At 32.8% G+C, this 26,333-nt stretch overlaps 1 protein-coding gene across 3 annotated transcripts in view; it reads left to right on the forward strand.

The window, feature by feature from the left end:
• The window catches only part of HGF (hepatocyte growth factor), a 77,023-nt gene extending 57,354 nt beyond the window's left edge, over window positions 1-19,669 (forward strand). For all 3 annotated transcript variants that reach the window (XM_058725266.1, XM_058725267.1, XM_058725268.1), the window contains 7 exons: window positions 5,661-5,699; window positions 6,921-7,017; window positions 9,800-9,874; window positions 10,725-10,871; window positions 11,386-11,492; window positions 11,613-11,758; window positions 19,401-19,669. In XM_058725266.1, coding sequence (XP_058581249.1) covers window positions 5,661-5,699; window positions 6,921-7,017; window positions 9,800-9,874; window positions 10,725-10,871; window positions 11,386-11,492; window positions 11,613-11,758; window positions 19,401-19,577 — 788 coding nt within the window. In that variant the 3' untranslated portion in view covers window positions 19,578-19,669. The remainder of the gene's footprint in view (window positions 1-5,660; window positions 5,700-6,920; window positions 7,018-9,799; window positions 9,875-10,724; window positions 10,872-11,385; window positions 11,493-11,612; window positions 11,759-19,400) is intronic.
• Window positions 19,670-26,333: the final 6,664 nt, after the last annotated feature.

Raw genomic sequence — 26,333 nt, forward strand, 5'->3', positions numbered from 1 at the left:
GCACCATAAAGACTTCCCTCTCAATACTAACTGTTCAGGCTGTGAGTATAGCAGAGCTCTTACAAAACCCCCATCCAGTAACAGACCCATAGACAGACCTGAAATAACATTGCTTTCATTTTCTTCTCGTGCCTTACCAAATATTAAAAAGTCTAGAGCATTCTCACCACATTTCTGAGTCAAAGATGATTTTGTTAAAAGAATATCAGTGTCTAAAGTAAAAGATATATGTAAAATACATATGTCTGATATACCTCATATAAAAGGGCTCCTATATATCAATAAGAAAAAAATGTCACACTTTAGGAGAAAAATGAAGAAAATGAATCTTAAAGAATAAGTATAATCAAACAAATAAACAAAAATCAATTAAAACTTAATAAAAAAAATAAATTAGAAAAGCATAAGATCATTTTCACCAATAAGATTGGCAAATAAGAAAGTAATTATTTATGCCCAATGTTTGTGAAGGTCTGGCTAGTTAAAATCTTTCAATACTGTGAAACTTGGTGAATTGGAAAGCTTGTCTGGAAGTCAGCTTAGAGAAATGTCTTGGGAGTTTTCAATCTTGGCACTAGTGACATTTTGTACTGCATAAATCTTTGATGTAGGAAGCTGTCCTGTGCAATATAGAATGTTTGGTAGTGTCCCCGGCCTCTATCCAGTAGATGTCAATAAAAAAATATTGAGACTCGGGGCGCCTGGGTGGCGCAGTCGGTTAAGCGTCCGACTTCAGCCAGGTCACGATCTCGCAGTCCGTGAGTTCGAGCCCCGCGTCAGGCTCTGGGCTGATGGCTCAGAGCCTGGAGCCTGTTTCCGCTTCTGTGCCTCCCTCTCTCTCTGCCCCTCCCCTGTTCATGCTCTGTCTCTCTCTGTCCCAAAAATAAATAAAAAACGTTGGAAAAAAAAATTTAAAAAAAAAATATTGAGACTCAAAAATTATCTCTAAATATCGTCAAAAGTCCCCTGGGGGACAAAATCATCCTAATTGAGCACCACTGAATAATATATATTGAGATGGAAGTATATCCTCCATGTGGTATTGAGTGAAAAAGCCTTATTATAAAACTGTGTCAGTAGCAAAAGACCATCTTACTAGACTACATATCTCATAGCTCTGTTTATAGCAAACATCTTTAAACATTATGTTAAACTATCTCATGTCTACAAAAGGACACCCTTTATTTTAAGAATGTTTTTCTTGGTGGGTGGGGGATGAGTGAAATAGGTGAAGGGGATTAAAGAGTACAATTATGATGAACACTTAGCAATGTATACAATTGTTGAATCACTATATTGTACACCTGAAACTAATATGACACTGTATGTTAACTACACTGGAATTAAAATATAAAAAACGCAAAAAAAAAAGAATGTTTCTCTTGTGACATAAGCCAGTAGCAAGTACCCTGAAAATAGGAACAAAAGTACCCATTTTAAAGGATTAAAATGAAGAAATGATGTTTGCTTTAAAACATGAAATACAGCGGCACCTGGGCAGCTCAGTCAGTTAAACATCCGACTCTTCATTTCAGCTCAGCTCAAGATCTCAAAGTTCGTGAGTCTGAGCCCCATATGGGCTCCGCGCTGACAGTGTGAAGCTTGCTTGGGATTCTCTTTTCCTGTCTCTCTGCCCCTCCCCTGCTCATTCTCTCTCTCTCTCTCTCTCTCTCTCTCTCTCTCTCTCTCTCTCAAAATAAATAAATAAACTTAAAAAAAAAACATGAAATACAAACACATAATTTATGGCAAATTAAACAGATAATTTCTTACCTTAAGTGGAAACACTAGTCATGTTTCTTTTTTTCTTTCTCTTTTTAATGATTATTTTTGAGAGAGGGAGAGAGACACACACAGGGTGGGAGTGGGGGAGGGCAGAAAGAGAGGGAGATACAGATTCAGAAGCAGGCTGTAGGCTCTGAGCTGTGAGCACAGAGCCTTACGCGGGCTTGAACTCATGAGCCGTGAGATCATGACCTGAGCAGAAGTAGGATGCTTAACCAGCTGAGCCACCTAGGCACCCCAACACTAGTCATATTTCTGAAATTTTATCATAAATAGGCAAACTTCTTAAATATGATATTCATCTAGTATGGTTATAAGTGACTTGTAACTTCCCAACCTATTTTTAATAAATAAATTCTCTATAATAGTAAATAAACACCTTATATGCTTATAAATAAATTATATATTATTATATATGTTATTATATTACATATATTTATTTCATTAGTTATAATCATAGCCTTTCAAATTAATTAGTGCGTTCCTAATTTTCTATTTTTCCCATATTAGGGTTGGCTTAGGACCTTAAAATGTTCTTCTTCAGAAGATGTCTTTCTAGTTTTAGCAGTAAAAAGCAAAGAAACCTACCTATTTGGCACATATATTTTTTTTAATGGTTAAAGGATTATTCTTTATAAACATTAGCTTTACCTGGTGGTATCTTTCTGTGACGTCTCTATGATTAAGAATGATGGAGGCTAATAAAATATCCAGTGGTCTAGGAAGAAGGGAAAATGTCAGGTTTCTAAAACAGTTCTATTGCACACCACGACATAGTTCAGAGTAAAATGGTCCTGTAGAATCTCAGAGAAGCGTAATTTGGTTTATAAACCTAACTGACACAGGACTCTAATAATTTAAAAGTTCTCAAAACATATTTTCAACTAACATTTTAAAACTAAAAGTTAGTAATGTGCTATTGAAAGACTTCAGAGTGTTGCTAGTATGTGATTAAATGCTATTGCAAATAACTCATTTTTATTTCAATATATTCTGAACATTAATTTCAATAAATATTTTTACACTGTCATTTTTCTAACTAATATTTATAGCCAGGATTTATTTATATTTTCCCACTGGTGAAAGGCTAATAAAATTTATCTTTAGAAGATTTGAGTTCTTATTTATTTAACTGTAGAGACTGTATAAATCATTTTCACACTGTACATTTGTATTAAAAAACATGCAAAAGTTTTAATTTCTTTTTAAAAAATGTTTACAGAACAATACTTAACATACATTTTTAGGATTATCAGATATGTAAAAATAAAATTGTAGAAATGCCTATATATTTACCTATGCACATACATACTTTGTAGATCTTAGACAAATCTTCAGTATTAAATATTTAGAATGTAGTGGTTAAGAGCTTCAACTCCAACTTCCAGGGTAAGAATTTCAGCTCTATTACTATAAGTGCCTTGCACAAACTTAACTTCCATCTCAGTTTGTATTACTTATTCACTTATTAATTTTAAACTCAGTTGCTAGTGTGTACAAAACCCTATGTTATAACATGCTAGGTATACAACAATAAAAACAATATTTTTTTACCTTCAGTTATCTTTCAGTGTAGAGAAGAGACATTTATGTAAATATAATTTAATAAATATATATTCATATTAAAATATATAATGAGAATGGGAACATAGATATCCACCTGGAGAAATATGTGATGTCCATAAAGTTTTGAGCTTGGGTTGAAACTAAGAATACATTACAAGAAGGTTCTTTTCAGTAAGAATTCATATTTGGTTCTGAGGCCATATAAATGTAGACACATACACATTTACCTACTCTTCCATAGGTAAACCCTTTATCAATGACATGTTTCCCTTCAAGTTTAACTTGAATCAATACAAAAGATTTGTATCATAAATAAGTATATTTCAGATTTGAGTCCTGTGGTGGAGACAGTATGGGAAAAGCAAAAAGAAGAAGCAAGAATAGTATTTGATGGTAAAATGGAAAAGGCCTAGAGAGCAGTTTCTCAAAGTTTTGCTCAAAGTGTTCAACAGAAGAACCTAGAATGCTTTTTAAAAAACTCATAATCTAGTTACCAATTCAGAATCTTCAGAAATCTGATTTTAAGTGGTATTTCAGCTTATTCTAAAGCATGAGAAATATTGGTTTAATGGAAATATATGTATATAATAACTACGAGTAATTAAAGTCCTAAATATACAATATCTATAAATTTTTAAAAATGTAAATATTGTAGTAAATTACAATAATGAACTAAGTATTTTGTTGACCTATTAACTTGATGCTTAAAAATAGGAAACTTGATATACAATAAGGATAGAATGGTCAGTCTAGTGTTTTTCAGCACAACACCAGAAGGACTAAATATCTAGTTTTTAAATTTAGAATTTTCAAGTGATTGATTGGAGTGGAATAACCAATATCCTTGATGTTTTAATGACCATAGTTGGCCTCAATCTTAATTTGTACTATGAGCTAAAACACTGACTTCAGCTGACTCTAAGACAAAACCCTCCCCAAGGATAAGCTAAAAAGGGAAATAATGAAATTTATATGTTTGCCTTTACCCTTATTCATTTTAAAATATCTAGATCTGGAAAACTAACATAAATAACAACCCTTCAGCATATATTAATTCTTATGAGATTTCCCATAAATAACAGTCAAATTTGCATGTATTACAAAGGAATCCATATGCCCTTATTGTTTTGCTGCTGGTTTATTTGAGCTCAGGGCATTTCCTGGGATTAACAACCAGCTGGGTCTAAATAGTGCCTGACTAAACTCTATACCATGAATTCTGAACAGTCAGACATTAAACTACAGGAAATGTTGCATGCCTCATTCATTACTGCATAAGTATTTTCAAATCCTAGCATCTTCCAAGCTTTTCTCTTTGCAGAGATTAAACCCTGGTAGAGAGGTTATGAAAAAAAAAAGTAAGTTATGACATTTTAGTTAGAATTAACTTGCAGTTCCCAGTGTTCTTTTTTCCCATACTTTTGTTTTTGTTACCATGTGGAAGAATCAGTATTTGAAATATTCCAACAAAACGCGATTATATTTTGTCATCCCTCTTTTTCCATTAGTGACATTGATTTCTATCTTCTAGAATTCTTTAAAAAAAATTTTTTTTAACGTTTATTTATTTTTGAGACAGAGAGAGACAGAGCATGAACGGGGGAGGGGCAGAAAGAGAGGGAGACACAGAATCAGAAGCAGGCTCCAGGCTCTGAGCCATCAGCCCAGAGCCTGACGCGGGGCTCGAACTCACGGACCGCGAGATCGTGACCTGAGCTGAAGTCAGACGCTTAACCAACTGAGCCACCCAGGTGCCCCTCTATCTTCTAGAATTCTTAAAAGAGTTTTCTGAAGCATGCGGTGTTTCAGTTATCCTCAACCATATAACAAAATAAAACTGATTTTCAGAAAAACTATAAAAGGTCCAAATTACAATAAAAAAACAAAAGCAAAAACAAACAAGCAAACAAAACACAGTCAGTCCATATGACTGGCTCAAGCAAACAATAATAAGCATTAGTGCTATTCAATGGAATATTCATTGTGTATCATGTTGGGCACCTCTGGGACATTTCTGTAGAATCAGGCTGCTCCGTGAGGCCAGCAGTGTAATCTAAGCTTCCAATACTCATCAAACCACACACCTGAGTGTCTCCACAGCCATAAAATAGGGCTTTCCTCACAGTACCCAGTAAAGTCATACATTATTACTAAAAGCGTACTATCACATTTTATCTTTAAATAAAATGTTGAAATTTTAGTAAATTATCCAATTCATGGATATTTGGATTTTAATATATACTTTTGGTTCTATATACCAGAAATATGTATGAATGAATTATGTATATATGTATATATTTATTTTACAGGTGAAGGTGATACCACACCTACAATAGTCAATTTAGACCGTAAGTAATCTTTTGTAATATATAGTATATTCGAATCTCTATGTGTCAGAAGTTATGTCATTATTTTCTTCATGGAAAATATCTTATCACTATATTAACTTCTGTCATAAAAATAAGTTAAGCTATTTGTTTTTATTAAATTCTTCTCTATGTGCTTGTGTAAAGGGGTTACAAAGGCAACTACATACTGAACATCAAAATTCAATTCTCTATCAGAAAATATAAGATGTTATACTTAACTTTGAGAAGAGCATTTATCTTACTCATAATTTTGGGCAAAATGGACATTAATGGACCTTCACCATCCTTTAAATTAAATCAGGATGCTAAAGTCAGAAAAAAAAATAAAACCAGAAGGTTGGAAAGTTATGCAATGTGTCTACCTGCTCTATTTTTAAGGCTCTTGACATGCACCACTAGGTAAAAGACGATACAAACTGAGAGGTTCGGTTAATATTCAATTTATGAAAATCTGTTTAGAACTGCTTGTTTTTGATTTTCACATATGTCTTGGGCTGAAGGAAGATACTCAAGTGTTTTGATTTAAGAGACCACCTGCTCTGTCTCAGCCTGAAGAAGCAAATGGAAATTTTAGACCATGCACAGGAATAGAAAGGATAAGGCAAGGAATCCGGAGAAGGGTCAGGAAAAAGTTGACGCCAAAGAATTCTGCATCATGTCATTTGGGTTTAATGATTTGGACATAATAATTTTGTCATCTGGATACAATTTCAATAAATGCAATGCTGGTAACATGTTTCAAAAGGCTCTACATTCTTATCATAAAAAAGAAGTAATAAAAAACAAATATAGTTTTTTTTTTCATTGAGGCTATTGATTTCCATTGATATTCAGAAATGGCTACTATAAAGAACATTCTTCCATTTTGTATAGAGCTTTGTGAAGGAAATAACAATTAGTGTTATATATGAAGAGCCTATACTTAGTGCTTGGTGGGCAAGGCCACTCTCACTATGGCAATGCTGTCTACCTTGAGTTAATTCATTTTTTTATGTTACTTGTCTACTTAGATGAACATAGCAAACATTTTAGGCCTGTTTTGACACTATAGTCATAATACTTACCTTCTTTCCTCCAAATGTTCTTCTGACAAACTTACAGTAGTTACATTTGTTTAAGTACCATGCTTTTAAGCAAACTGAGAGGCACTGATTATTGCAAGATGTTTTGTCAAAATGTTGTCTTTGGTCCTCTTTTTAGATCCCGTAATATCTTGTGCCAAAACAAAACAACTGCGAGTTGTAAATGGAATCCCAACGCGGACAAATGTAGGATGGATGGTTAGTTTGAAATACAGGTAATTATTAATAGACACAAATCACATGTATTTGAATTATTTGCAAAGTCATATTCCCAACAGGTTGGTTGTACCATCCATATAGGCACACATATGAGGGGGGCACAAGAGGAGACTGACCAGATTCTGCTTGCCAAATAGCTCCGGATTTTACAATTTGTGCCTTCAGAGACAGTGCCTTTTTAAATGTTCATGGAGGTTCCCTATGTGTTGACATTGTCTCTGATGACAAGTGACACTTCATTAATTTTTTTTGAATTTTTTTAACGTTTATTTATTTTTGAGACAGAGACGGACAGAGCATGAACAGGGGAGGGGCAGAGAGAGAGGGAGACACAGAATCTGAAACAGGCTCCAGGCTCTGAGCGGTCAGCACAGAGCCTGACGCGGGGCTCGAACCCACGGACCGTGAGATCATGACCTGAGCCGAAGTCGGACACCCAACCGACCGAGCCACCCAGGCGCCCCTACACTTCATTAATTTTTAAGAAAACACAACTACACAGAGAACCTACTTATACCTTGATATCACTGAAGCAGTTATAAAACACATGCAATTAATTCCCTAATCTAGGATATTATGACTTTATTTTCTAACATGCTTATGTGTAATCATATCAGAAACTTTATATTTGTTTTTAATTTCTAAATTTTTTCATTTGCATTCTAATGAAAATAATAATTTTAAGTTATAGAATAGTCTATCATTGAGAAAAAGATTAACCAACTATATTGATGTTGGATAGCCTAGCTATTATACTATTCAGCATGGATGAAAAATTCTTGACATGTCTATTTCTCATATCTCATGATATGTTTTCAGTAAAATCATTTTGGACAATATACTCCTATAGAAATTAAAATCACTAGTTACGTTGGAAGAATTAAATATTGAAAATAGAAGTTAGTTGAAATCTGATCTTACAACTTCCTATACATTACATATATTACACCATATGGTAATCTGAATGTTAAAGTACCTTTGTTTTTATCTCTCTTGGAACCTCATTATATAGTCTATCCCAAAATACACTCATTTTAGCCCCATTTCCCCTTGTTTTCAAGACATTCCATGTTTCTCCCTCCAAGCCTTTAGGTTGTTGTTCTCACTACATGTTGTATCTTTCTTCCTCTATTTTATGTCTGGAAAATACTTCTCATTCTTCAAATACCAACTCAAATATCTCCTCTTTTTGAAGACCCTCTATGTTCCTTTACCTCTAAGTTTCTAGTAGAGGTAGAAAGTACATCTTTTGCTACAATTAAATCAGGGATATTGAAGTAGAATAAAGACAACTTGAAACTGAAGTTCTTTTATGAATAAACTAATTCTTAGCAAGCATGGCATTCATAAATTTGATATAAATATAAATCAGACTCTAGATACTGGGTAGAAGATGGCCTAAAGTTTTCTTTTAATATGCCCTTTTGCAGAGAGTAAGCTACCAAATTTGACAAATATTTATGTCAATAATTGTGGTGTAGCTGTCCTAGGCGTGTAGTACTGAAACAGAATTGTGAAACTCACCAGAATATTAGAGCTGACTATGAAATATAAAGATTTAATGAAGACTGTCAATTTTGGGGAGAGAGTGTTTCATTTTCTTTATGATAAATTTGTTCTAAGATTCCACATATATGAATTAATTACTGATTCTTTGAAAATCTCATAACTCCAGAAAAAAAAGAGGCATATACTTCTAAATTTATTACTGACCATGGGAGGATGTATAAGAATAGTCCTCTGGAAGTCTCCATCCTTAGAGGAGCAGGTGAAACTCTTTTCCATCACATCAGAGTACTATAAACTTTTAGAAAAAAAATATATTTTTTCTTTTAAATCCAAGTCCTCAGTAAAAACAGCTGTTTAGTTATTCTTCCAAAACACATACTGAGAGGAATAGAAATTAAAACTCGATATACACTCTTAGCCTCCTCTGTGGTACTGGCCATAAATAATTGTGGTCTTAGTCTGGGAACCTTCTTCTATTACCCTCTGAAGCATTGAACATCTGTACTCTTTGGAAATGTAAATTGGGAAAGTTGTGTTTTTTTCCATTTCTCTGCCAAAAAATAATGCATTTACAGATTTAGGATATCATCAAGTAAATGTGCTAGTATTTTTTATTCCCTACAAATATTTAATAATTTCTTAGATGATTTGTCTTATAAAATTGTTTTAATTTTATAAGTGAAATTTATACTGCTTGCTTTAAGCTCAACAAATTTATTCAAACTCCACTATATTCAAAGTTAACATTTCACAAATAAATAATGGTAATGAAAGAAGGGAAATGATGTCCAAATATATATTGCCGCCATCAGATAGTTTTTAGGGTTTAAGTAAAAACTCAGGGTTGCATTTTTATAATCAGACATTGAATTTAAATAGGTCTACATTGTTTTTGTCGTTCTTTTGTGATTTTTGTTCATGCTAAATAGTCTATATTTGTAGTACATACTTGCTCTCACAAGGATAGATACACACACATGTGAATATGTGTGGTGGGAATGGATCTCAGTGTGTAATGATAGGGCTCATTACTCAAAAATAAAGATGATTTCGTATTTGTTATCACATGAGGAAAAAAAATGCTAATGCTTCAATCGTCAAATATCATCCTTCCAGTAAAAGAGTTATTCATTTTATTCTTGCTGAGATAATTTCTATATTTTCCTCTCAAATGCATTTATTTTTAACAATGGAGCCATAGGTTTTGCATTAATTGGCAGGCACCCTTTCTGCGCAGATGTTACTTGTTCTCTTTCCTCTTTCTCATAGAAATAAACATATCTGTGGAGGATCATTGATAAAGGAAAGTTGGATTCTTACCGCAAGACAATGTTTCCCTTCTCGGTAAAGTGTTTCTGAAACCAATATTTGTTTTGAGCCTTCAAAAATATGTAGGGTTTCCATTTAGCTTTTAGGCTTAAAATGTGTATTCATTTAACAGATTCACCAACAAGTGTTGAACAAATTATGTACTTTCTGTTTTTAGATTTAGCTTGCAAAACTTACTTTGACTTAATTGATATTTATGTACTGGGTACTACTTCTGTTCACTTCTTTCTACAATTGGCATGACTCTCATTTGGGAGAGAATTTTGCTAGAATTATGTAAATAATCTTTCCCCCCACCTCCTACTTGCACTCTATATTTCCAGATAGAAATCCTTTTCTTAGTTATCAGCAAATTTCTCTCAATTCTCACTTCTCCTTTCTTATGCAGATCCAGGCTCAGAAGCATCCTGGGATTAATTTTTAATGAGAATTAGCCTAAGGAAAAGTTAAGGAGGTAGCATTTGTAAACTTACTTCCTGATTCTCATCAAATTCACTTTGATTTTGTTGGTATAAATTCTCAATCTCCATTAATAAACCAAACATATACAAAGCTAAGAAGGAAAATCTGCAGAAAATTATACTTCATGTGATGTGCTTCACCTGAGAATTTTTCACGTGTGACTACAAGAGTTTTTTTCTTAAATAGCCATTTAGAATTTGAGCAGTTTGAAGGCTCTTTCTCCTTATGTGTGCTTGCAACACTCAGAATCTCTCATAACAAATGTGTTGCTCTTTATTATACTTTGATTCAAATTTTAAATTTAGGTTATGTATCCGCCCTATTTATAAGCTAAAATGATCATATGTCTGAATAATACTACCCAATTTAAAATTGTATTTTACATTTTAATTTTTTTACTTAGAAACAAAGACTTGAAAGATTACGAAGCTTGGCTTGGGATTCATGATGTCCACGGAAGAGGAGATGAGAAACGCAAACAGGTTCTAAATGTGTCCCAGCTGGTATATGGGCCTGAAGGGTCAGATCTGGTATTACTGAAGCTTGCTAGGTTAGTTGCTTGAGAAGGTTTTGTATTTTTAACCCACACTGGAATTATTGAAGCTTTTTCTTTAGCCATGTGGCTATTCTTTCTCTTTCACGTAAATTTACTATAAAAGCATATGTCACATGTCATATGTGTGTGTGTGTGTGTGTGTGTGTGTGTGTGTGTACAAAGAGACAAAGACATCTTAAAAATTCTCAAAATGAATAAATGAAGTTTGACCAAGTCTGAATAACCTGCTCTAAAACCAAAGCTTAGGGAGTAATCATTTGGTAACTTTAATAGGTAAAATAATGTTTAAAAAATACAGCGACCACTTAGCAAGTAAATGACTCATTTCTCTGCTACCTACCCCCACCTCTACTACCTACATTGGATTAGACACTCCCTTTTTCTTTTTTAAGAAACAAGACTTTTTATTCTCTCTTAATCTCATATTAAAAATTAACACCAAATTTCAATGTGTTAATTTTGTGTTGATTCAATCAAGGGTATTTATCATTGTATTTTCCATTTTCAGGCCTGCTGTCCTGGATGATTTTGTTAGTACAATTGATTTACCTAATTATGGATGCACCATTCCTGAAAAAACCACTTGCAGTGTTTATGGCTGGGGTTATACTGGATGTAAGCTATTTTTAAAAGATAAGACAATATCATATGTTTTTATGTAAAACAATTCTATTTGTTTCCTTTTTCTCACCTTACCTTGTGCTCATTAACTGTGCATTTTTTACACCATTCTAGCAATCAACTCTGATGGTCTATTACGAGTAGCACATCTCTATATTATGGGGAATGAGAAATGCAGCCAATACCATCAAGGGAAGGTGACTCTGAATGAGTCTGAAATATGTGCAGGTGCCGAAAATATTGTGTCAGGACCATGTGAGGTAAAAGGTTTTTTTTTTGTGTTTGTTTTTGTTTTTGTTTTTTTAAGTAAACAGTATGTAATAAATGTCATAGTTTCTCATGTTTGTTTTTTGTTTCTTTTTTGTCTCTTTGGTATCTTGGTCCATTTTTCTCAAATAAAAACCCCTGTATACCAGTTTGTTCTAAGAGACAGAAATTGGGAAAAACAACCTTTCATTATTCTTCTACACTTACTTTAAACAGTAAGAAAATCCATGTTTCATTATCAGCAAGCTATGATGACATTTGTCTCTCAAAACAAAAAACAAATACAATAAAATAATGCAGCCAGAACTCTACTGGACAGCTGTTCAAATTAAAAGTATTCAATACACAGTTTGATACAATAGTTTGCATTTTTCTAATGTTTTTCTAACGTTATCTGATCTTCCCAAATTCTCCCTAAATGAACCCCATTAGTTATTTTGTTAGCAGATACAGGCCTGGTTTTAAATTTTTAAATGTGTTTTTGGTTAAGCCAGTGTGCGCGCACGCGTGTGCGTGCATATGTGTGTGTGTGTGTGTGTGTGTGTGTGTGTGTGTGTGTGTGTGTAAACAAATTCTATTTTAAAAAACCAAAAGGTCAAAGTTTGTGGTTTCAAGAGCTTGGACATTTTCATTTGTTAGGCAACTGTTCTTTCAACTTGGCAGTTTTCCTATCCCTATTTTACATAGACAAGCTGTTAAACCATTATTTTACATGTATTTTTTTTTACATTTTGTTTTTAATTTATTTTTATGCACATTTTGTACTTTTAAAATTATTTCTGAAACTGAGAATATTTTTTTATATTTTTATTAAAATATTTAATTCCAGGGTGGTTAACATGCAGTGTTCATTAGTTTTGGGCGTACAATATAGTGATTCAACAATTCTATATGTTATTCAGTGCTCATCATAAGGGTATTTAATTCTTTACACCAATTCCACCCACTCCCCCACCCACCTCCCCTCTGATAACCACAGTGTGTTCTCTGTAGTTAACGTTTTGTTTTTGGTTTGCCTGTTTTTCTTTGTTTTGTTTCTTAAATTCCAAGTTAGTAAGTGAAATCACATGGTATTTATCTTTCTCTTACTAACTTATTTCACTTAGCATTATACTGTCTAGATTCATCCATGTTGCTGCAAATGGCAATATTTCATTCTTTTTTTTATGACTGAGTAATATTCCTGTGTGTTTGTATGCACGTGTGTATATATGTGTATGTGTATATATATATGTATATATACATATATATGTATATGTGTGTATATATGTATATATGTATATGTATATATATAGATATATATATCACATCTTTATCCATTCATCTGTTTATGGGCCCTTAATACCGCTTCCATAATTCAGCTATTATAAATAATGATGCAATAAATGTAGGGCTACACATACCTTTTTTAGTTAGTGTTTCAATATTTCTTGGGTAAATATCCAGTAGTAGAATTACTGGATCATACAGTAGTGCTATTTTTAATTTTTTGAGAAACCCCCATACTGTCTTCCACTGTGGCTGCACTAGTTTGCATTCACCACCAACAGTGCTAGAGGGTTCCTTGTTTTTCCACATCCTGGACAACACTTGTTATTTCTATTGTTTTTGATTTTAGCCATTCTGGCAGGTGATGTCTCATTATGGTTTTGATTTGCATTTCATTTCCCTATTGATGAGTGAAGTTAAGCATCTTTTCATGTATCTGTTGGCCATCTGTATATTCTGGAGAAATGTCTGTTCACATCTTCTGCCCATTTTTCAATTGGATTACTCGGTTTTGGGGTGTTGATTTTGTATAAATTCTTTCTATATTTTGGATACTAACTTCATCAGATAAGTCATTTGCAAATATCTTCTCCCATTCATTAGGTAGTCTGTTAGTTTTGTTGACTGCTTCCTTTGCTGTGCAGAAGCTTTTTATTTTGATGATTGATGTAGTCCCAGTAATTTATTTTTGCTTATATTTCCCTTGCCACAGGATACACATATCTAGAAAAATGTTGCTATGGATGATTTTAGAGAAATTACTTCTTGTGCTCTCTTCTAGGATTTTTGTGGTTTCAGGTCTCACATTTATTTCCTAATCCATTTTGGATTTATTTTTGTGTATGGTGAAAGAAAGTGTTCCAGTTTTATTCTTTTGCATGTAGCTGTCCAGTTCTCCCAACCCATCTGTTGAAGAGATTGTCTTTTTCCTATTGCACATTCTTTCCTCCTCTGTTGCAGATTAATTGACCATATAATGTTGGGTTTATTTCTGGGATCTCTGTTCTGTTACATTGATCTATGAGTCTATCTTTTGTCAGTACCATACTATTTTGATTACAACAGCTTTGTAGTATATCTTGAAATCTAGGATTGTGATACCTCCAGTTTTGTTCTTCTATTTCAAGATTACATTGGTTATTCATGGTCTTTTCTAGATTGTTTTTTCTACTTCTGTGAAAAATGTTGGTGTATTGATAGGGATTGCATTAAATCTGTAGATTTCTCTGTATAGTATGGACATTTTAACAATATTTGCTCTCCCACTCTATAAACATGGAATATCCTTCCATTTCTTTCTGTCATTGATAATTTCTTTCATCAGTGCTATAGTTTACAAAGAAAGGGACTTTCACCACCTTTGTTAAGTTCATACTTAACAAAGTATACTTTATTTCATTACTTTTTGTGCAATTGTAAATGGGATTGTTTTCTCAATTTCTTTTTTCCTGCTACTTCATTATTAGTGTATGGAAATGCAACAGATTTCTATACATTGATTTTGTATTCTGTGGCCTTACTGAATTTATTTATCAATTCTAGTAGGTTTTTGGTGGAGTCTTTAGGGTTTTCTATATAGCGTATCATGTCATCTGCAAATAGTGAAAGTTTGACTTCTTCCTTGACAATTTGGAGGCCTTTTATTTCTTTTTGTTGTCTGATTTCTGTGACTAGGATTTCCAACAGTATGTTAAATAACAGTGGTGAAAGTGGACATCCCTGTCTTCTTCCTGATAATAGAGGAAAATCTCTCAATTTTTCCGTATTGGTGATGAAATTAGCTGTGGGTTTTTCATAGATGGCCTTTATTATGTTGAGGTATGTTCCCTCTAAACTTACTTTGCTGAGGGTTTTTATCATGAACGGATGTTGTACTTTGTCAAATGCTTTTTCTGCATGTATTGAAATGATCTTATGGTTTTTATCCTTTCTCCTGCTCATGTCATGTATTACATTGTTTGATTTGCAAATATCGAACCACCTTGTATCCCAGGAATGAATCTCACTTGGTCATGGTGAATGGTTTTTTAAATCATTAATTGTTGTATTTGGTTTGCTAATATTTTGTTGAGGACTTCTGCATCTATGTTCATCAGAGATATAGGCCTGTAGTTCTCTTTTTTGCAGTGTCTTCATCTGCTTTTGCTATCAGGGTAATGTTATCTTCATAGGATGAATTTGGAAGCTTCCCTTCCTCTTCTATTTTTTTGGAATGGTTTGAGAATAGGTATTAACTCTTCTTTAAATGTTTATGTAGAATTCACCTGTGAAGATGTCTGGTCTTGGACTTTTGTTTGTTGGGAGTGTTTTTTTTTAATTACTGATTTTATTTCACTGCTTGTAGTTATTATGTTCAAATTTTCTATTTCTTCCTGATTCAGTTTTGGGAGGTTATGCACTACTAGGAATTTATTCTAGGTTGTCCAATTTGTTGGCATGTAATTTTTCATAACATTCTCTTATAATCCTTTGTGTTTCTGTAGTGTCTGTTTCTATTTCTCCTCTTTGATTTCTGATTTTATTTAAGCTCTTTCTCTGCGATGAGTCTAAAGGTTTATTAATTTTGTTGATCTTTTAAAAAAAACCAGATCCTAGTTTCAGTGATCTGTTCTATTTTTTTTTTTTTTTAGTTTCTATTTTGTTTATTTCTGCTCTAATCTTTAATATTTCCTTCCTTTTGCTGGGTTTGGGTTTTGTTTGTTTTTCTTTTTCTAGCTCTTTTTTTAGGTTTATGGGTAGGTTGCTTATTTGAGATTTTTCTTTTTTCTTGAGGTAGGCTTGTATTGTGATAAATTTACTTTCTAGAACAGTTTTTGCTGCCTTCCAAAGACTTTGGATTGTTGTGTTTTCATTTTTATTTGTCTACATGTATTTTTTTAATTTACTCTTTGATTTCTTAGTTGATACATTCATTGTTTTAGTAGCACGTTATTTAACCTACATGTATTTGTGATCTTTTCAGATTTTTTCTTGTGGTTGATTTCTAGTTTTATAACATTGTGGTTGGAAAGATGCATGATACAACTTCAATCTCTTTGAATTTGTTGATACTTGTTGCCTTATATGTGATCTATTTTGGACAATGTGCAGTGCAAGTGAAAAGAATGTGTATTCTGCTGTTTTAGGATGGAATGTTCTGAATGTATCTGTTAAATCCTTCTGGCCAATGTGTCATACAAAGCCACTCTTTCATTGTTGATTTTCTGTTTGGATGATCTACCCATTGATGTAAGTGGGGTCTTAAAGTTCCCTACTATCATTGCATTACTATCAATTATTTCCTTCCTGTTTGTTATTAGTTGCTTTATGCATTAGAGGGCCTCCGTGTTGGGTGCATACATATTTACAATTGTGTATCTTCTTGTTGAATTGTTCCCTTTATGATTATATAGTGTCCTTCTTTGTCTCTTGTTACAGTCTTTGTTTCAAAGTCTATTTTGTCTGATATAAATATTGCTAACCCAGCTTTTTTTTTACTTCTATTTGCATGATAAATGCTTTTCTATCCCTACACTTCCAATCTACATAGGTCTTTAGGTCTGAATGAGTCTCTTGTAGGCAGCATATACATGGGTCTTGCTTTTTTATCCATTATGTCTTGTTTTTTAATATTTTTAAATTTTATTTACGTATTTTGAGAGAGATCAAGACAGTGCAAATTGGGGAGGGGCATAGAGAGAGGGAGAGAGAGAATCCCAGGAATACGCCACACAGCAGTGTACATAGCACAGATCATGAACACAGATATCACCAAACTGTGATGTCATGACCAGAGCCAAAACCAAGAGTCAGGAGTTTAACCCCCTAAGCCACCCAGGTGTCCCACCACCCTGTGTCCTTTGACTGGCATGTTTAGATGTATTTTGAATATAAGAGACATAGTCTCCAAGCCTAGGAGCTATGGAGTTGTGGAATACTATATGCGGTAAGGCATGGGATAAGTTCAATCAATAATGAAATATCTTTTCACATGTAGGAAAATACTCTAAATATGGAACATAAATATGTATTGACATACATGTGTTATATATATTGCTTTAATATTATGTTCCTGAAAAGAAAATATTTACTAAGTTGAAGAGTTTTAAAAACTGCTTTAAAATGATATTGTCAGAAATAGATTATGTGTTTATAACCACTTTCAAATTTGGTGTTTTTCCAGTAAATCAGTATTACTGTGTCTATTATTATAATCGAAATCCTACTAGGAGAAAGATTTATTTACTTATTTATTTACTTGTTTGTTTGTTTGTTTACTTACTTACTTACTTACACTAAGTAAACACAAAATTTTGAGCTCAATCCAATCTTCACGACCATTTAAGAAGCTATGCACTTCTCCCGCCCTACTGCCATTACTCAAAATGTTTCGCAACTGCTTATCAGGAACAACCTGCAATCTGATTTATCATCTATATATTCTAAGATTCCTAACTTTATCACTGAATTGAATTATTCATTACACTATCATATATGTATTTTATCCATATTTTAAACAATTTTTTAAATGTTTACTTATTTTTGGTAGACAGAGAGAGAGAGTGCAAGCAGGGGAGGGGCAGAGAGAGAGAGAGACACAGAATCTGAAGCAGGCTCCAGGCTCCAAGCTGTCAGTACAGAGCTCGATGCAGGGCTCGAATCTACAAAGCACAGTATCATGACCTGGGCCAAAGTCGGACACTTAATCAACTGAGCCAACCAGGTGCCCCTATTTTTTATCCATATTGACAAGACAATTTTAAATTGATTCTGTCATGTCTCAAAAATGTATTTATCCTCTAGAATGTTTTTTTTAATATGATTTATATTTAAAATGAGGTAATATAATCCCTGAAGCCACTGAAATCTAAACAGTTGAAGAAAATCTCCCAAATGTTTGTATAATAGCAATGGAATAACATTTAGTGAAAGTCTTCCAAAGTGAATTGCTTTGAAGAGTTTGTATCAGTAATCAATGGTAAAACTTCAGATTTATTAAGTTATGTGGCATAGCTTATATGAAATCTCTTAGACTAACATATTTCCCTTGCTGTTTTATCACCAGCTTCACCCCTACCTTGATTTCCCCCATCATATAATGCTGATAGCTCTCTTACACTTGTATTTTCAAAACTAAATTTGCAGTAGTCTAGTTTTATCTCAGCACATCACTGTTATGGGAAATTTTAGATAGTCCTAAACACTCTTCTTCACACAAGAGGTGCCAAAAGCCAGTCACTGCAGTCTTAGGAAGCTACATGGTACATGTAAATGATGCAGCACATTTGTAATGATTATACATAATAACAAGCATAAATATATACCTTTTTATAAAAACATAACACAAAAATCAGTCTATCAATCTATTCATCTTTCTTCTATCATCTGATGATAAAACAGGGTAAGCACCTATGCTTTAATATAATAGGCATTTGCACAAAAAGAAGAAAAGAAAGAGAGAAAGGTCATGAAATCACAGGCTACCTTCCACGAAGGGGAGTATGAAATATAAAAAAATATATATAAATTTAATTACCAACACCAACAGGAAATACAGGAGTATTCTTTCTTTATGCCAAGAAAAGTAATTTCTGAACAGTAAATAAAATTATTTTATCAATTACAATTTATATTTAACTTGTTAAAATAATTCTGGGGACAAGACAGAAGGAAGAAAAACAAAAAGCTTTAGAAATAAAAGAAGATTTAATGCAATTTAATCATATGCATTAACCATAACCTGTATGATTACAGGTGTGGTACAAAAGTACTTGTATTTTTCTACATTTTCTAAATTTTCTATGTTAAACATATTCTGAACATCAGAAGAAAAGAAAAGTAAATATAAAGTCTACCTTCTAAGTAGCTATCAGTGGCTTTGTGTTAACTAGTCCGCATTCAACAAAGACAAAACCCACTTTAGAAGATGAGTGAAGGGGCACCTTAGGGGCTCAGTCGGTTAGCATCCAACCCTTGGTTTTGGCCTCTCACCTACTGTGCTATCAGCACAGAGCAAGCTTGGGATTCTCCCTCTCTCACCCTCTCTCTCTCTGCCCCTCCCCTGCTTGCTCTCTCTCTTAAAATAAATAAACATAAAGAAAGATGAGTGAATATTTTGTATAAGACAAGTCATTCTTAAATGGATACTACACACGATAGAACACGATAGAGAACTTTTGTACTTCTCTCAGTTTTACGTGACTAATTCTGTAGAAATACAACCAAAGGTTTAGAACATCTATTTCCGTCTTCATAGCTGCAGTTATTCTTTTTGTGTAGATGTGTATATTTGAGATATCAATCTATATAGAAAATATTAATGAATTACTAATTTTTGTTTGTAAAATAATACTTTTTTGTTGTTATTGTTGCACGTCTTCTTCCTAGGGAGATTATGGTGGCCCACTTGTTTGTGAACAACATAAAATGAGAATGGTTCTTGGTGTCATTGTTCCTGGTCGTGGATGTGCCATTCCAAATCGTCCTGGCATTTTTGTCCGAGTAGCATATTATGCAAAATGGATACACAAAATTATATTAACATATAAGATACCACAGTCATAGCTGATGTAACTGTGTTTGAAGCTTGCATCAGTACAATTCCCTTTTACATGAAGATTTCGGAGAACATGGAATTAAAATGTCACTGAAAACAATCCTGAGACAACTACTTGAGTGTCATGTTTGTTAAGATACTCATTAATATTTATGGGTGTTTTCTGTCGTTTCGTTTGTCAGTGTTATTTTGTAAATGTTGAAGTGAATTAAGGTACATGCAAGTGTAGTAACATATCTCCTGAAGATACTTGAATGGATTAAAAACTGCAAAGGTATAATTGCTGGATGACAAAAGATTTAATGGAAAAGTTCAATTACTCTCTCTACGCTGCTTTCCAAGATTAATTTCTTAATAATGAATAAACCATGAGTTAAACATTATTTTAACCTCACAAAGACAATTTATACCAGTGCCCTTAAACTGTAGCTCTATATTAAATTATATTACCTTTCATACGCAATACACTATATTTCATTCATTCCTCCTCACTGTGTATCTTGTAATACTGGTACACATACTTTTTATGAAATCATGTACCCATATAATCCTACCTGGGTGCACATGTGCATGCACTAGAGTTCAAATCGTGGTATATCTAATGTAGCCTCTAAATATTTTGAGTGCTTACCTATATAGTTTGTCCTTAAGAGGAAACTATAAATGTCTAAAGACCAGTAGAAAATTTAAGGAAAGGTGCAAGACAGAAGTGACCAGCTCATTCTCTAGAAATAATCTGCAGATGATTTCTACTGGTTGGCATTTAAGGTGTGGTCATGACCCACAAAGTTAAGTAATGCCTAATCTAGGTGTTTAAACATATTTATCATCCTAGTCATTGTGTAGTTTCTAATTCTTAAAAGGAAGAGGGTAATATGTGTATTAGTATTATTTCTTTCCTTCAAATTTAGGGACACTTATTTATGAAAGATATTTTTAGATCTACTTTCCTAAAATACTTTTTACTAGCCTTAGATAATTGTGTAATTGAAGCTTAAAAATATTTCGGTCTTTAAAATGTATTTAAGTAGGTTAATTATAAGACTTGCTGGGTGATTGGCTTGTAGTTCGCCTTCTTTGAATTTTTAAAGATTATTTCAGAGGAAAATTTCCATGTATCCCCAAAGACTTATAAAGAGACTTCCATCGAACTATGCCTTACAGTACATATTGAAGAAAAAAATCAGAATACATTTCTTAACCTGGAACTCTTTTAGCCTAATAAAACTTTATTTAAGTAAAGGGGAAAAAATGTAATAGGAAAGGAAATAAACTAGCTTGTCTAAACTCTGAATTCAGTTATATTTTTAAAGGAGAGTTAAATCTGCTGAATGAAAGATTTTTATCAAGGTATCTAAATTTTGTCTTATTTCATTTTACAACTTTGGCATCTTTCTAATGCCCTGGAGAATATTCATTTGAATTTTGTATTCTGTCTGATAATACCAGATTATCATGTTTATTATTGTATTTGACATGATTAGCTAAAAAATCATGTATTTGTCAAGAAATGAGATCACAAGGACTAATAGGATAGGCTGTGAATTTTCACAAAACCATCCCGTACAAATTTTAAAATGATTATTTGAATGCTCCCAATCCGGTATCACCATATCTCTCATGTGTTTCTCTTGAATAATGTCAATTAAGGCCAGAGATCCTAATCATGCTCTAAAAGTTTCATAGGACACTGTTTAATCTTGAGTAAATGCTCTTAAATTTACTTGAAAACTTAGTCCACAGAGTATAGGACAGCAAGCCGAGAAATGCCTATCCAAATTGTGCAATAGACACATACACACACACACATACATATATATATATATGTATATGTGTATATATATATATATATATACATATATATGTATATATATATATATATATATGTATGTGTGTGTGTATGTGTCTATTGCACAATTTGCATATATATGTATATATATGTACATGTATATGTATATATGGTCAGATATGTGCTGGTATCAAGAAACAGGGAAAGCAAAGAGACTTCCAAAAAGCTGTCAGTCCACACCATCTTATTTGATTGTATTTTTCTTTCCTTATATGATATATCATTCTAATCCAAACACTAGGAATTTCAAAGGTATATTGTCCAAAAATTATTTTTCAGTTTTTTCTTGCTGAACTGGCAAAATTTTATTCAGTCATATATTAGCGATATTTGTAAAACATTTATGAAATTCTAATACTTTTAAAAACTCATATTTTAAAATATTTCTTTTATGACTTTTCTTCCAAATTTCCATGGAACGAGAGATAGGGATTCCCTAGATACAAGATGAAGCTAACTTTGTAGATATTTTGAATTCACTGTTTTCCATTTTCTTAAAGGGTGAAAACATACCACCCATGAAACATCAGACATGGTACACAAAGCCGTTATAGCTTTGGGAAGTTCCCTTTGTAACAGAGGGAGGTCAGCAGAACGACAATAAAAGCAAGATGAACAAGATCCATGTTATTTTAGGTGGTAGGACAATGGATAATAATAATGTCATTTTTCTCTGGTGAAAGATACTATTTCCTGGGCATTCTTTTCTTAATAAATGATAAAAAATGAAAAACCCAAGTTATCCAAAATCCATTGTATTTTGAGTAATGGATGAAGGGAGCTTTTAAATTAGAAGTTTTTAATGCTATTTTTGTTTGGGTTGTTTGAATAATGGTTATGTGCAGTTGTCACTGTGGACATTTTCTTATGTCTTCCAGGAATAGTAATGTAAAATTAAAATATTTGTCATAATGCCTCTGCCGTGCAGAAGGGGTGATAATCCTTTTGTATACTTCCTTAATTTTATTGTAAAATATGTAATAAGTTTTACCTATTTGCTGTGGGCAGGTCCCCAGTAAAATGGTTTATATTGAATCAATTTCTAGTATTAACAGGCTCTTGCTTGCTATCTGAGTGTTTCAAACTGTGGGAAATTTGAGACACTGGAAGGCAAGAAAAATAACAGTAATGGCATGTGATAGCAAAATTGTATTTCACTTATTCCTGTGAATATTTCTTGTTGGTACCAATGGTACTATACAAAGTGAATGTTATAGCCGCAACATTCTCCTGGGGGGAAAAAAAAGCACTGTCAAGAAATTGTTGTCAGACATTTTGTTGTTGTTGTTGTTGTTTCTAAATATCTTCATTTCATTTTTTTTTAAGAAATAAATACTGGTATTGCAATATAGAAATCATGAGGTAAGGAATTTTAATAAACTCTCTTGCTAAAAACTTTAAATTGATTAACTGAGGTTCCAAATGTAACTACTTTCAATTATATTACATATTGATAGACAAACTCATTTGAAGAAAAGTCAATTTGAATAAAAAGACATAGTTGTGTGTCAATACCTCTCACAATAAAGTTCAAAAAGAAGTTATCTTTTAATGTTCAACTGAGTTTTGTAGTAAGAATTTACTAATACAAGAAAAATGTTAACATTTTCTGGTCCCTATAAATCTTGACAGTGTAATTTTAAGTAGGTTCATTTCCATTTGCACAGAAAGTTTCTATCTTTAGGAAACTGAAAAGGGAATACTGTGGATGTTATAACTTTTCGTCTTGGTGTAAATAGGAAATTGATAAGCTGCCTATTGAGTGGTATGGCTGGATGCTTACCCAAAAGGGGACACTGTGGTTATGACTTGTATATAAAGTTCCTGTAGTTAATAAAGTTGCTATTTTTATAACCATGATTATATTATTATTCTTAATAATAATAAAATATTTTATCAAAATGCTTCCTTTCTCTTATTATAATTATACACATGGACATATTTGAATCTGTTCTAGGGCTTAGTGCAGAAAACAATGATCTCATTGACAGAAATTACATATACTTTGTTGTAAGAAATCCCAAAACTAAGACAAATAGGCATTAGTTTATTCCAAACTTGTATCCGTGGCATTATCAGTGGTTGTCAGTAAACCATTCATCTCTATGTATTTTGATTTCCTCCACTGTAACATGTAACTATTTAGTCATTTTCATATTTGCTAGAATGGTGCTATGATATAACTTGCTAATATAAGAAAAATGTTGTCATGAATGATTACCTAAATTCCTTTATCATATCATTATATATTACAGAAGTAATTGCAAATGATTCAAATAATCAATTTGTATCTACCTTTAAAATAAGCATTAAATTCACAATAAATGTGAATCCAATGGATGCGCCTAATTCAAACTGAAAGCAGGTTTGGAAGAACAAATTACCAATTCATCTAACCAAAAGAGCTCTGTAACACTATTGATTTTTCAACTTATATTGCCTCTTTCCCAAAAAAGTTGCTCGATTAATTTTCTGGCATAGATACCTGTCTCAAGTGATGATTACTGTATTTAATTCTCTAGAATTATAGTATTATAATTATTATACCATAATAGTATCTGGTCTTCTTAACGATTATTAGCTAAGTAGAATATACGCATTTATTTATTTCTGGTCGCAGTATTTCTGGTAGAAGTATCAATTAATATTTCAAATATATATATTCAAATATATATATATATACACTCCGTTCTAAATGTGTACTCTGCTTTTTTAAGTAGAATAGTCCAGGAAATCTTCTTTAAGAGATAGTATTTGAACAGGGTCCTCAATGAAGTGAAAGAGCAAGCTGGGTAAATATCTAGAGTCTAATAAATAAAACTTGAACGATATTTTTGTTAGTTTCTTAATATAGTGTATTCATTTACTCTTACAAACCGTAATGCTTTAATTAGTCCCGTTTGCCAATATCCTGAAGAGAATCACCTTGGTTTGCATTTCCTCAATGTTTTAGTCCAGGAGTTTCATTGATGTTATATTTCATTATTTTCTACATAGGCACCATCCTTAATTTACATAACCCTAAAAGTGCTTTCTATGTCATTTTACCAAATTACAACCCTTTCATGTAAAATTCAGCTTAAAAGTCTTATTCTACACAGTCTATCTATCTAGTTGCTTTTATTTACAAATGTCTCAATTGCGTGTGTTGTTTAGGAGAAGGGAAATTTAAAATAACTTCAAGATAAAAAGAATATTTATAGTAATTTGGCCAAAGTTTACTGTCCTATGAAGAATATATTATTGCCTAAAGCACATCTAAGCAAGACGGTAAATCCTGGGCAAAGGAAATAATTCAAGAGAAGTGTGAGATTACAGATTATATGTATTATTTTATGCTTTTAAAAAGGTAAAGAATAACAAAAAAAAAGCCCTATCAATCTGACATATTATCTAATTCCAAACTGACTCCTGAACACCCATCACTTTATTTTCATTATTATATTTCACATCCTAAAAGTCTTCCCTTTTTTTAATTTAATTAATTTATTCTTTTTAATGTTTATTTTTGAGACAGAGACAGAGCATGAGCAGGGGAAGGTCAGAGAGAGCGGGAGACACAGAATCCAAAGCAGGCTCCAGGCTCTGAGCTGTCAGCACAGAGCCCAATGTGGGGCTTGAATCCACGAAGTGTGAGATCATGACCTGAGCCAAAGTCAGGCACTTAACCAACTGAGCCAGGTGCCCCTAAATGTCTTCCTTTTTAAACTTCATGTTTGTATTCAAACCATCCCTGCAAGCACCAAGCTTTTCTGTAACACCCCAAACCTTCAAATGTCATGGAATTTCCCTTGGGAATCCATCTTCAACATCTTTTTTTTTGTTGTTAAAAATGTTTTTATTTATTTTTGAGACAGAGAGAGACAGAGCATGAGCAGGGGAGGGGCAGAGAGAGAGGGAGACACAGAACCTGAAGCAGGCTCTAGGCTCTGAGCTGTCAGCACAGAGCCTGACGTGGGGCTCAAACTCACGGACTGTGAGATCATGACCTGAGCTGAAGTTGGACGCTTAACTGACAGAGCCACCTAGGCGCCCCCATCTTCAACATCTTTATCTAGAAGTTATTTCTTCAGTCCTATTGCTGGGTGTGCTGGTGCTTCCTTTCTACTTGTTAGAAGAGTCTGACTATGTCCACGTGAGATTTATTTTGTTTTGTTTTATTCTGCTTTGTTTTTAATGTGCAAACTGCCTCCACTCAGTTTGAGCTTCATCAGCATTATTTTGTTATTAAGCTTTGTATATTTATTTTTCACAGTGCTTCCCCCATAATGATACCCAATAAATATTTTATAACACCCTATTTAAATTTCTAGAATCCACCCTATTTTTGAAGGTTTATCAGTGTTATGCAGAGATATGTAAGTTTTGTAAAAATTATGAAAATCTCCGTGAGGGTTAAAACTTTTAGGGTTTTATAATTTTTTAACTAATTAATGTAATTAATTACATTATTTAGATTTGACTTAGTAAGTGGGACTATTTTCAATGGTTTATTGTATTTCATACACTAGAGCATGCAGCTGGAAAAGAGAGGAATTATTAATCTGAGGAGTTTATGCCTTTATATTTGTAAATGCAGTCATTAAAAAATGAAAATGTAGAACTTGATTGTAGTTTGCTAATGGATGCAGGTGTTTACTTCATACAACCTGATACAGTTTTGATTGTTTGTGAACATTTTCCCTTCTGAGTTTCTTCCACAAAGCACTGATGTCATATCATTGAGGGGGAAAAGATCATATCAATTATTGCAAAAATATTCTGAGGCAACAACAGTCTACTCATTACTTATGTGCAAATATGCCATCTGCTGTGCATTGAGAAGTTTCACAATATTGTTACTCAATTAACAAAAGATTTTCATTTGATGAATTTTCTTAACTGAGAGACTTCAACTTGGGGAACATCTTGTAAT

This window comes from Neofelis nebulosa, chromosome 4, assembly GCF_028018385.1.
Source record: "Neofelis nebulosa isolate mNeoNeb1 chromosome 4, mNeoNeb1.pri, whole genome shotgun sequence".
Classification (NCBI taxonomy): domain Eukaryota; kingdom Metazoa; phylum Chordata; class Mammalia; order Carnivora; family Felidae; genus Neofelis; species Neofelis nebulosa.